At 49.7% G+C, this 12,982-nt stretch overlaps 1 protein-coding gene across 1 annotated transcript in view; it reads right to left on the bottom strand.

Moving 5' to 3' along the window:
* The window catches only part of KIF26B (kinesin family member 26B), a 274,759-nt gene that overhangs the window by 139,735 nt on the left and 122,042 nt on the right, over window positions 1-12,982 (bottom strand). Inside the window, exon 4 of the mRNA XM_087828935.1 lies at window positions 2,421-2,587. Within this exon, the coding sequence (XP_087685061.1) occupies window positions 2,421-2,587 (167 nt within the window). The remainder of the gene's footprint in view (window positions 1-2,420; window positions 2,588-12,982) is intronic.

Genomic DNA, 12,982 nt, shown 5'->3' with positions numbered 1-12,982 from the left:
CCAGGGACGAGCGAGCGGCTGCAGCCCTCAGCAGGCTGCAGGGGCCACTCATTCCAATCACTCTTTTATAGCGAGATAGCAGCAAGTGACAGGAAACGAGGCTTGACTCCCCACCCTGCCCCTTCCTGGCTGGGCCGCTTTGGGTCAGTAACCACCTTGGGACCCTTCTGTCTTTATCCATAAAACCAGGGAGACGCCAGGACCTACCTCACAGGATTAGTGGAGATTTGGCCTGTTAAGAGCTTAGCACAGTGAGTGATGCATACTGAGTGTTCGGTAAATGTCACCCACGTGGGCCACCAGTATGGCAAACGGTGTCCTCACTGGGAGCTGCAGGGGAGCCCAGGGCCCTGCAGACTGAGCATTGCGCGCCCACCGCACAGTCAGGCAGAGAGCAATGAAAAGTGGGGAGCAGGGATTTGAGGCGGAGGAGCCGACTCTGCCCCCAAATCCCTATGCGGAAAGGCTCCTGTCCTTTGATACCAAAGCACAGCCACGAAAGCGTCTCCAGTTCTGGAGCCAGGGATGGAGCCAGATGCGGCCGCATGGAGACCTGCACGAGTCGGGCTGGTTCTGACATCACGTGGATTTGAGGGGAGCCAAAGAGGGGAGCTGCATCCCGGGTCCCATTGCTGGGCGTTCATACCCTGAGCAAGATACTCCACCTTGCCGGCCGGGCGTGGCTCAGCGGTTGAGAGTCGACCTAGGATCCAGGCGATCAGGGTTCGATTCCCAGTCAGGGCACATGCCCGGGTTGCGGGCTGCAGCCGATCGATGACTCTCTCATCATTGATGTTTCTATCTCTCTCTCTCCCTCTCCTTTCCTCTCTCTGAAATCAATAAAGATATATTTAAAAAAAAAAAAAAAAAGATACTCCACCTTTCTGTTCCCATCAGCGACAGGGAGGTTATTAGAGAGCTGCCTCCCTCTCCGGGAGGCGTGGGGCCCAGCGGGGCAATGGGTGCGTGGAGGGGTGAATATGCGTGTTATACACAGGACGGGGCAACACTCAACCAAGTGAGCCACCCCGGCCGGACTTCCCTGCGTCTTGACCCGGGATAGCAGCCCTCCGCCCCTCCTCTCACTTGCCCCTTTCCTAATTGAGCCCCTTCCTCGCATTTGTGCCTTCGATGTGACCTTCATGGGGGTAACGAGACAAGCCACCCAACGTTCCTCCCGCTGACATACTAACCGAGTCATATTGAATTAACAATTGTACAGTGCTTGGTAAGGGACACTCGTCTTAATCTTCAGAGCAACCCTGGGCAGTGGGTGTTGCCCTCACTTCAGACATGAGGAAGCTGGGGCAGACCTGGAACTTGAACCCCAAGGGGTCTTCTGATTTCATATTTATTTCAGGGTCACGAGCTTACAAATCCGAGGCAGAAAAGGTTTTCTAAGGTTTAGTTCCAAGTATCGAATAAAGAACGGGTCACAGGGACAGAGGGAAGAACACAGGGATCTGGCTTCTGGGCCTGGCTCTGCCGGGAATGAATTCATAGGTCCGCCTTCCTGGTCCTCAGTTTCTCCATTCATGAGACCAGGGCCCTGAATTCAGACGCCCCTGTCGTGCTCTCCTGCTCAGCTGTCCCCCCGTCTGCTGCCCTGTCTCCGCTGTTGCTAAAATTAGGCAGGAAACATTGCTGAAATACCTTTCTTTTTTGTTCCTCGTGTTTTTAAAGTTTCTAAGATTAGCTGGTAGTATGTGGTAACTATCCAGCTAGTCTGCCAAGAAGGAAGAAAATCATCGTCGACTTAATGGTTAATGTTTAAGCCCTTCCTTCTGTAGTGAGAAGATAAATCTGGAAACAGCGGCCACAGGGCTGCACCCACAAAGGCCCTCACCCCATGGAAAACCATCTTTACAGCCACGTATTCTTAGAACAGTGGCTCGCAACAACCAGGGGACATTTGCAATGTCTGGAGACATTTCTGGTTGTCGCCAAGCGGGGAAGGTACTATAGCAATCCAACGAGTAGGAGCCAGGGATGCCGCTGAACACCCTGTGATGCACAGGACAGTCCCCACGTCAAAGAATTATCTGGCCCAGGATGTCACCAGTCCAATGTTGAGAAGCCCACCTTAAAGAGTGAGGTCAAAGAGGGGCTCCAAACTCTTCCTAGTGCTGTAGTTGTTTTTTAAATATTTTTTAAATGATTTTTTTAGAGAGAGGGGGAGGGAGAGGGAGAGAGAGAAACACTGATGTGAGAGCGAAACATTGCTTGGGGGGTAAGCCCACAACCTGGGTATGTGCCCTGACCAGGAATTGAACCGACCACCATTCAGCCCACCCGACGACGCGCAACCAGCTGAGCCACACCAGCCAGAGCTCTTCCTAGTGTTTTAGTTCAACTGGCCCACGCGAGAGGCTACCCGGACCGGCTGCTCTGAAAGAACCGAGGCTCTCGAAACCTCTTACCTTGCGAAGAAGGAAGCAGCCACCGAGGTGCCCGTGGAAGTCTCAGTGGCCACGCAGGAGCTCTGCGGGGCTGGGACACTGGAGGCTGAAGGCTTGTCCGCATTGTAGCGATTCAGCGCCGCCTCTGACAGGCCCTCCCGGCCAGTCTCTGTCATCAGCTGGGAGATCTGAGGAGGCAAATGGACACCGAGCTCATTACCTGTGGCTCACAGCACCTCCTGACCCCCACTGACAGCCTCTCCCCAGAGTGGGCAGAGGGGAGGGGACAGGGAAGGAGCGCGCCCCCCCATTACACAGCACATGTGGTGCTTACGGCTTCTCCAAGGCTATTTTTCAGCATTTCAGCTAGGATGCCTCCTCACTTGCATTAAAAATAATGGAATAAAATCACCCCCTGACACTGTAAGTTTCAATTACGTCTGTCTCCCGTCTGTTTGGAGAAGCATGAACCATATCCGCACTGTTTGCAGCCCAAGAACAGGCCAGTAACACCGACCAGTGCCAGCTAGTGTCTTACCAGGAATGGGCCCCAATGCTCACTTTATTAAGGGAGACGTGAACCTGCTAATGGTGAACATAAGGAATTAAAGCACTATTTGTTGCTTGCTGTAGGCAGTCAGCACGCAGATGACTTAGAAAAGCTTCTAACAAAAGACAGAGCAGCCATGAATTACCAATGGGGCTTATGGGGAGGGTTTAGATCATTTCAACAGACTTAATTTTCCTACTGGATCATTAAGATAAATGGCTTCCATTTTATTGGCAATAATTGCCTTTATAACAGAAGTTCTAGCCGATGGGGCTGGGTCCGTTTTGCCCAGATCCACATAACATGCCATGGAGAACCTACGTACTTCTGGGCAAAATGAGAAACTTGTGTAGAAATATACTTTGGGAAAGTGCTAATCCCGTGACAAATGTAATAATTACGCAGGCAAGTCTAATGTGCTATTTCAAATACCTGTTATTTTAAAACTTCGGTCTACTTGCAGAAAGCAAAAATTGTTTTTAAAAAAAGGAAACTTTTGTTCAAAAAAAAAAAAAAAGTCTCCAGCCAGCTCAAAGTTCTTAAATGCTCAGTGGACAATGTCTCTAATTGCCAAGAAAATGCAAGTGCAGGAAAGGGGAGATCGGGAACAGTTTCTGCTTTGTCACCGAGCAGACCCGCGAGAGAGTCCCATTTGTTAACCGTTTGGACATAAAAACATTTGTACTTCGCATTATTCGCAAAATAGCCATTATTCTGAGCCCCACTGACTTGAAACTTTGCTCCCCTTAAATTCATGCTCTTACTTGGAACGATCGGCTTTATTCAGCTGAAACTCTGCCAACACACACTTTCTTAGTCTCATTCATTAGATGCGTTGTAAGGAAACCTGACCCACATAAAAGAAATCAGAGTGGAGGCAATGGATGCCTGGAACATGTCTCCAGCACTCAGCCAGGGCACTGCCCAGTGCAGGGGACCGGCCACCTCTCCACTGCCTGTTGCTATGGGCCACTCTCCTCAAGGGACAAGGCAGGCTAGATGGGACCACTGACCAACCAGGGGGCTGAGGACATGGCCACCACACTGTCATCACCACAAAACAGCACTTACAAAGCCCCCGTGGAACATGATGCCATCCTGGACAATGTCCATACGGCAAGTCCCCAAATTTGTAGCACCACTTTTTTCACCATCAAATAGCTACAATCTCAGACACACATACTAAACACACAAAGACATCCGAGAAAAGTCAGTACACAAGTGTGTGTGTGCAGCTTCTGACAATTTACATAGCTGGGGTTACCTGCGTGGTCACCATCTGATCCTCTGTTTGGGTGCTGTTTCTTCTCCGTTACTGTCCTAACCTGGAGTCTGGAGCGAAGGGAATGGGATTCTCCCGCCTCACGGTGTGTGCACTGGCCTTACATGTGCCCTGCAAACTCCAAGAAGCCACTAAGGATGGATGTAATGAATGGCGACACAGAGGCACAGGTTTCTGGGTGGTTCCAGAGTCCCTTGCAGTCCCCCCTTTCCAGACATAGTCAGTGTCATGATTTTGCTGGGGACCAGTCCATGTTTTTCCATCCTAAGAGCCTGGCTGAGCTCCCTCTGTGGTTCCTTTTGAGCATTCTCTGGGTTGAGTCCTGGTCGTCCCACATGGGAAGAGGGCATCCCCCCAAATGCCCACTCTCATAGACTCTCACCACCTGAAAGTTCATGTTCTCATTTGTATTTACACCCAGTATCCTCTTTAGGAATATGAGCTTTCAGAAAATACATACAAATAGCTACAGCAACTGCTAATATACCTCCTCTCACCCTCTGCACTCTAGGGTTCTGGCTTCCCTTAAGTTCCTCAGACACACCTGCTCCTGCCCCAGGGCCTTTGCACCTGCCTGCGCTCTCCAACTGGAAGGTTTCTTTTTCTCCTTCATATCCAAGCTCAAGCATCACTTCCTCAGAGAATCCTTCTTCCACCCTCCTTCTACCCTCCGTCAGATGCTTTTACAGAACTTCAGTATCTTTACCTTGATTCATATTGTGTATTCAATAGGTCATTGTCTCTCACTACACAAAAGCCCCAGGACAGTAGGTCGAGGGTTACCACTGTATCCCAATCAAAATAATGCCTAGCACACAGAGATGTTCAAAACATATTTGTGGAATAAATCTGAGCTATTCTTATTTTATAACTGCTCATCTTTATATAACTCAATCTTAAGTACTTTAAATAAGAAGGCTTAGTTATTTTAAAAATCACACTGTATTTCAATTCTGTTTACTATTGGAACACAACAGTATCTATCCTTCCTGTCACCACCAGTGTAGTGTTTTGGCTCCACTATGTGCTAATATGGGGATCAAAAGCTGCCCTTTTTTCAGCCCACAAATTCATTTGATCACTTACTCATATGCACAAACACATATTGGGTACTTAGTATGTGCTAGGCACTGCAGCAGGCATTCACGCAAATATTTCTTAGTCTCCTGTATCTACAACATTTATGTATTTCCCTGCAAGTTGGGTACAACTCACTGGCAGTCAATATTTTGTTCAAACATAATCTACAACTAGCTGGCCTACGGCAACTTCTATCTACTACCTCTGTTTAGCCGCATCTTTATTAATCCTGAAAAATAGAGGAGCTAGGCTTGCTCTCAACAGGAGCAGCTATAGCAGATTTAATTGCACAATTAAAATCATATCAATTCTAAATCATCCCGAGAGAGAGGAAGCCCCTTTGTCAGACTGGCTATCGTTTTTCACACAGGCACTGGGGTGTAAGCTTCTGAATGCTGGGTTTTCATGGAGCCCTTTTGACCAAGGTCCCGTAGCGCTTGTTACCAAGAATGTACTCCTCAATCCTGCAAACTACCCACAGGACAACACCCATAGGCTGTCACTGAATTGTTCCACCATAAGAAACAAAAGAATTGCCTCCTGGATGAACTGCTCGCATCCAAATTCTTTCCATGGCTCTTTGCAACTGTGATAGCTTTGTCACTAACCTGGTTATACCTCAAGCAAGGAAGACTGAAGACTGAAGACCCACGCCTGTAACAATTACACCACCATTAGCAGCAGAAAGAACGCCCTTCGATCTGTCCATCCCTTTGTTCATACACCTGCTATTACTCAGACAAGCCTCACTTGAAACAACCAGTTTCAAGCCCGGAGGCAGGCTGGCTACTATTCCCATTTCACAGAGGGGTAAAGCAGAGGCTCAGAGTCATCGGGGGATTTGTCCAAGGCTATTCAGCCATTAGGCAAGAAAGTTCAGGTGGAAAGGCCGGCCTTTGAGCCCTTTCTTTGTTCTTTATTACATGATCTCAACTCAGTTACTAAGGTTTACTGAGTAACCGGGGCTCCAGAAGGTTGGGGATTACAGAAAGTAAACTTGGCTTAGCCACTGACCTCGAGGGACCTGGGAGAAGGCTAGATGGAAACATGCGCAGCCAGCCCATGCCATGTGCTCTCTCCCCGCCTCCAAAACACGGGGAGTGTGCGTGCAGAAATGCCATCTGCGATTTGGTGATGGGGAGCTTCCGAAATTTGGGCTTGGCCCAATCTTTGGCGCCTGTCCGACCAAATCTTTAGGTCAGATTGGCCCTCAGGGAGGCCAGAGGAGGCGAAGGCGCAGAACCTGGGTCCCCTCCCACCTGCTCCTGAAGGACACCGACCCTGGGCCACCGGCTGCAGTCCCTGGTCATACAACACATACGGGTGAGAGGCTGCCCCCCGAGTCCTAAAGCTGGTCCCCTGTGGAAACTGGGTTCTCAGATAATTTACCTATTTTGCCCCGCGGAAGTGGGTGGGCAGAGAGATGGGGCTGCTCGCCCAGGAAAGTGAGTGGAAGAGCCAAGGCTGGGCCCCGACTTGTCTAATTCTGAGACGATCTTCACTCCACAGCCCACCCCCCAATCCAGTCCCCCTCCTTACCCGCCCCTTCAGGGCCACCTCGTGCCTCAGGGCTGCTCTCAGCCCCCTCCCCACCATCCACAATGAGAGCAAATGCCCAAGACAACAGGCGTCCAGAAGCTTCCGCTCAGTGCGTAATCCAGGGCCAAGGGCCTTCCTTTTAGGGGACGACACTTTGCCTCTGCTATTCAGGCTGTGCTGAATTAATTTTCTCTCTCACGGTACCGTGAGAGATCCATGATTGCCCCTAAGAAAATTCAGATTCAGAAACCTCAGCCTAACACATTTGAAAACCTGAAGTCCTGGAGGAAAGGATTTGTTATCTTGATGATGTGTGTGTCCCTGTCTGAGTTTAGGGGCGGGAGCTGAAAACTTGCTGGGGGGGAGGAGGGGGGGGCATCACAAACTTGGAGGGGGAGATGCTCGATTCTCAGCACTGGGTTTGGTTTGGTTTAGATCTGATTAAAACCTGATTCCAGTTGGGACCACTATCTGTTACTTTCAAAACGCCAAGTCCCAGGGACACGGTGCACATGTGTATTTGCACACGTGTGCGCTTGTACACGTGGGGCCCTCAGCATGCATGTGCACGGGAAACTGCTTTTCACAAACCTCACAGATGCAGCCGCTCTGTTTCAACTACAGGCAAGAGTCGTGTCTTTCAACCGTGTACAAATTTTGCTTGGATCCTTCAGTCTGAGGAGCTGTAGATTTGTCCCCGAAGAAATAGAAAATCTTGAACTCGGTGATGCTCTTGACCACAGAATCAAGACAAAAGATGCCTGGCTCCTATAAACCAAGGTCGCTTCCACATCTCACATCGCAGCCTGTCAGCCACTGACCTTTCACTGGGAGCTTCCAGAGTGGCTCAGCGTGGGGGTCCATCTGAAATGGCACTACTGACCCAGAAAGCCACCTCCCTCCGGCTCTGCCAAGGCAGGGGGAACCCGGCGTGTCCATTTCCCGTGCAGAGACATCTACGGACAGCAGATGCATCCTGCTCAGTCTTTAACTACGTTTAATGGCCTGATGACCCCAAATCCCAGAAAATAACATTTAATAGCATCTTCTCTCAGGCAATTACTCTCTCACTGGTTGGGGACATCTTTTATTGGTACTTATTACTTACACTGTTGCTTAATGTTTTCATGATTTTGCAAACAGTGGGTGCCCAATAAATATTTCCGAGCACAAACCAACTCACAATTATCTGGGGAAAGATAACCCTTGGTGCTGTCAAGGGACGCCTCTACACTGTCGGATGACACGCACTCAGGAACTGGGACGCCGGGATACACTTCCAAAAAGCCTTTGTAAAATATAAATTAGGAAAGCGTAACTGCAAAAAAAAACCCCAAACGATCAAGAAACGTGTTCCCAACCCAAAGATAACCACGTACAGCTGATCACGCTGACGCTCCATTTAAGTCACATGGACGGTGGCGCACAGAGAGGCACCGCCTCCCGCAATCACCACACAGCATCCAGGCCACACTGGAGAACTGTCCGGCCCATTCTATGCGACCCTTAGCTTCGGCTGTAGGATGAGTCAGTCCCTTCTCAGAGCCACTTCCATGTGCCTCTGACGGGATGGCACAGAGCAGGCTCCCCCAGGCAGGTGGCATTTTGTGATAAAGGACTCCGGCCTGAACAATCACCTCTCTTACTTTAGTACCACTCCTTCTGGGGCCAAAATGCTTCCTTTTTATGGGTTGTTTCTTTTCCCTTTGCAGGCAGAGAAATGAAAGAAATGCCCCATCAAGAGGGAGGCACTGGGGAGTCTCGAAGCCGGAGCAATCTCCTTTTCTGCAGAGTCTGGGCATGTCAGGGTTGCAGAGGCCCCGCTGCCCCCAGCCCCCAGCAAGTAGTTCCACGGGCGCTCTTGTCTTCCTGTGCCTTCTGCCCCCATAGATCCAGCAAACTTGAACCCATGTCGACTAACCCCACCCCACTTGTGTCTTCTCTACCCAGAAACCAGAGCTATCCAGACTGAAGAGGTGCGGGTGGGCTGTGCCCCTGTGCACTGCACTGAGCACTGTCCTGAGCAGGATTTGCAAAGGGCGGGGGGTGGGGACATCAGCAGGACAAGTTTTTAAGTGTTTAGAAGTCTCAGCAGATATCACAGCAAGTAGAACACCATCCTTCCTTACGCCCCCCAAGTCACACCCGAACGGTGGGTTAACATTATTTCTGGAATGTCTTCTTCCAAAACTGGGTTGGTTCCCATCCTCTCATGTTCATGGTTTGCTTTTCGGCATTTCAGTTCTTCAGATCATTTTCCTGTGGCTCATGGCACGCTGTCCCCAAGCACAGGCAGTTATCACCCAACTAGAAACTTGCCTCCAGGCCCGGCCCAGTTCTCGCAGCTCCCAGGGGCTCAGACTCTGCCACTGGCCTTGAGGGGTCAGACAGACAGACCCTCCCCGGGCTGTCTGCCCCCCTCCTCCACCCCCCCACCCCAGCACCAAGGGGCCAAGATGGGATTCTCATGTCCCAGGGCTGGAAGTTTGATTACCCTTATCTTAGCTTGCTTTGGCTATAAATTTTATTAGCGGCCATAAAATTATCCAGCCACAGCATTTGACTCAGTGACCTCTTGCAAGAGAGAATTCCACACCCTGGCGCTGCAGAGGCCCGAGGTCTGCCTTTTCTTCACCCGGGATTTACAGCCGCACCTTCGTCCAGGGCTCTGCCCTGGGTGATGAGACTCAGCAAACAGAGGACGCTGCTCGCATTTCATGATGTCCCTTATCAGGGCTCAGATCTGGCCCCTCAGCACTGGATGGCTGTTTTCTTTTATTCTCTGTGTCACTAGAAGGTAACGGGGGCAGGGCCATCCACCCGCTTTAGAAAGGACTGAGTTGCAGGATGAAGCCAAGGACCAGGGACATTTCTGCTTTGGTGTCTTCCCTTAGATTCCTTGGTTCCAAGAGGGCAGCTCTAGGCTCCAATAGTCTTTTATAGTGTATCTTTTAACAAATGCTCAAGTCTTGCCATCTAGCTTGTAGTATTGCTTCATGTGCATTTAACCTCACCTTGCTGATAGGCTGAATCGCAATAATTTTCATCCTTAATCCTCAACTCTGTCTTGCGGGGTGGTTTTGGTGACATAGCCAGTGACGTATAATGATATAAGGAGTCCCGTTGACGTGACTTTGAGGAATGGCATCAGGTGTCCTCACGGATCATCAAACCTGCTGACATTTTTGAACACTTACCACGAGGCAGGTTCTAAGAGCTTCGCATATGCCCTGCCATGTCTAATCCTGATAAAAACCCTACGATACAGGCACCGTTGTTATCAAATCATAGCTTCAACTCTGCCACATGGAAAACCCTGGAACAGGTAGTGCCGTTGGGCTTGGTTTCTACTCCTGAGTTTATCTCGCCCCAGTACAGCTCTTCAACTCTGGCTCCCCATTCAGAAGACGGGGTGACAACAGAAGATCTGATAAAGGGCAGAGGACGGATCCTTTGGATAATTTCTCAATATGCACAAATAGCTCACTCCACCTGGTGCTCTGTGATTTTTTATGACCTAATGAAACTAAATGAAATGGTCTGAATCTTGATGTAATCGATTGCATGTTCAACCTGCAACTGAGCAAAATTTGGCTGAGTCAAGTAGTCAAGAGGAAATCACAACCCTCATCAACCCAACCTTGAAATCAAGGTCAACACACCAGAGGCTCCTCCCAAGGCCTAGGAGGATGAGCCCCTTTATTCCTGTATTGAATTTTCAGGGGCTGCTCTTCTGTTGGGGGAAGGCTACCATTGGTCTCCACCCCCAAACACCCAACCAAGAGCCAGCGGCCAAGGACACATGCCCTGAGCACTCTTCCCCACACTGATGGTCAGGGCCACCCTTCCATGTGTCCCCAACCCTGTCCTTATGACATAAGAGCATTTGTCTGTCTTGTAACAGATGTCACGGGTCTCTCTGCCTCACCAGTGCAAGCTCTGTGACAACGGGGACTGGGTCTTGCTCCCCTCAGTATCTCCAGCACAGCACAGAGTCTGGATATGGAATATACCTAATAAATACACCAAGCAATGCACTCATTAACAAATGCATGCAAATAAAAATGGACTTAATTTAGTTGAACTGGGATTGCTAGAGCTTGTTTTTAGAGAATAGGTTATTTTCACCTGATTTAAGAAATTATGAATAGGGCAAATATAGCTTTGTTCAATAAAAATAATGTATTTCAGCATATATTTAATTCAATATGGGGACACACACGACTGGGGTGGGGAAGGGAGAAGACAAACATGGAACAAAGACAAAGGGCAACAGGCAAAGGAAAGAGCAACAGGAGAACAAGGAGAGAAAGAAGGAAAAAAAACAGAAGAAATTTCCATTAAAAGATTATTTTCAGGGGAGAGAAGACCAGTGATTGTCCCTCTCAGCCAGCTTGAGTGCGAGCTGTGGCAGCCACACTGGGGGGCTGGAATTCTCTGGAACACTGGGCAAGGGGCCCTAGGAATAGCCCCCAGGAAAGGAGAGAACCAGCCCAGGGGCACAGGCCCCACTGCCTGTCCTGGTGTCTCCCGGGCCAGACAAGAGTTTCCGCTAAACTCAGGGCCCCAAGGTCTAGGAGAGAAAATGGACACACTGAGAAATTTAAAGATCCACAGCACAAAACTGAGTCGCTCTCTCCCTTTTCCATTAAAGAAAAACAGTTCTAACCTTTGGAGAAAAGGGCGTGGAATTTTTTAATACCTGGATACCCACTTTATGTCACTTTTGCAGAACGGCACTGTTGATAACTATGCTTCCAGGGGAAACGCAATCAGGTTGAGAGACTGCAAGTTAGATTCCCGGGGGCCGATGCAGCCTCCAGGCCGCGGCCTTTCCCATCCGCGCTCAACCTGCTGTGTCTGTAGGGGACACCTCCATGCATCTTTAAGAAGCAGGCCCTTCCCAAGGTATGCGTCACTGTTGTTCACCGAAGCCCTGGCTAAGGCTTGGAAAACTTGCCAGAAAGCCAGCAGTGCACCGTGGCCTGGAATTTTAAATCCGCGTTCCTTGTAGGCATCTTACTTCCTCATATTTTTCTTCGGCTCTTATGAAAAAAAGTCAAGAGGGACCTGTAGGCAATACCTGGCTCTAAGTGACCCACCTCAGCCTCCAGAATGGCCAGTTTGCTAGATGCAAAAGCAACCTTGCATTCTGGGCAAAACTGGGGAAACAGAGGCATGCATTCACACACATATACACACATGTGCACACGCGTGCATTCACATATACATGCAGGCATGCACTTCTATATACATGCACACATATGCATACACACATACACATATGCATCCACATACATGCCCTCACATGCATACACAGCTAACATGCATGCACAGCTACACATGCATGCACCCTCAGGATGCCGGGGGTGGTAGCCCATATAAGGCCGAGGGGCGAGGTCTACAGCTGCTGGAGCCCCAACACCAGAGCTATGGGGACACAGGTCTGCAGGGCTCCAATCAGCCATGAAAGGGGCTTTTCCCTGTGCGGAGCCCTTTGAGGAAGCTGGCAGCACTGAGGCTGGCTCTAGATTGTGGGGTTTACCCTGCTCTGCCCTGGCCAGCTCCAGACCACAGCCACAAAGGAGAGACAGTCAGACTGGAAACGGGCTGGACCAAACGGAATTGCCAGTGTGATCCCGGTGCCCAACAAAGGGCATATCATGCTTTGGGGCCTCAGTAAGTGTTGCAGTTCTAGGCCTGGCTTGGTTGATGGCAACAGGAGGGACTCTCTTGGCCATAATTTCCCCAGCAGGGGGAACGTATCAGACTGTGTCTGGGATGAAATGAGATAACGCAACTGAATGTGCTCTGTGGAACATGAGGTCATGATCAAATATAAAGCAGGGACATTTAGAAACATCCCTGGTCATCTTTAAAGCAGCCCCTGATTTAACATGTGTGTGGACTTTATACAAACACATCAAAGACAACAACGACAACATTCTCCATCACTGTCCCAAACCACCAATGGTGAACAGGAACCAATTCGGTTTAAGAGTCAGCTGGTGGCTCCAAAGCGACGCACAGACTTTCGTGGCTCCAGCTTCGACTGACCTCATGTCTCTCATGTCTTCTGTTTACCAGCTGCAGAAATGCCAAATGCTGCACTATCCAAAAAGCCATTTTCGA

Source organism: Miniopterus natalensis, chromosome 21, assembly GCF_054644295.1.
Source record: "Miniopterus natalensis isolate mMinNat1 chromosome 21, mMinNat1.hap1, whole genome shotgun sequence".
NCBI lineage: Eukaryota > Metazoa > Chordata > Mammalia > Chiroptera > Miniopteridae > Miniopterus > Miniopterus natalensis.
This window is presented reverse-complemented; position numbering and strand designations above follow the sequence as displayed.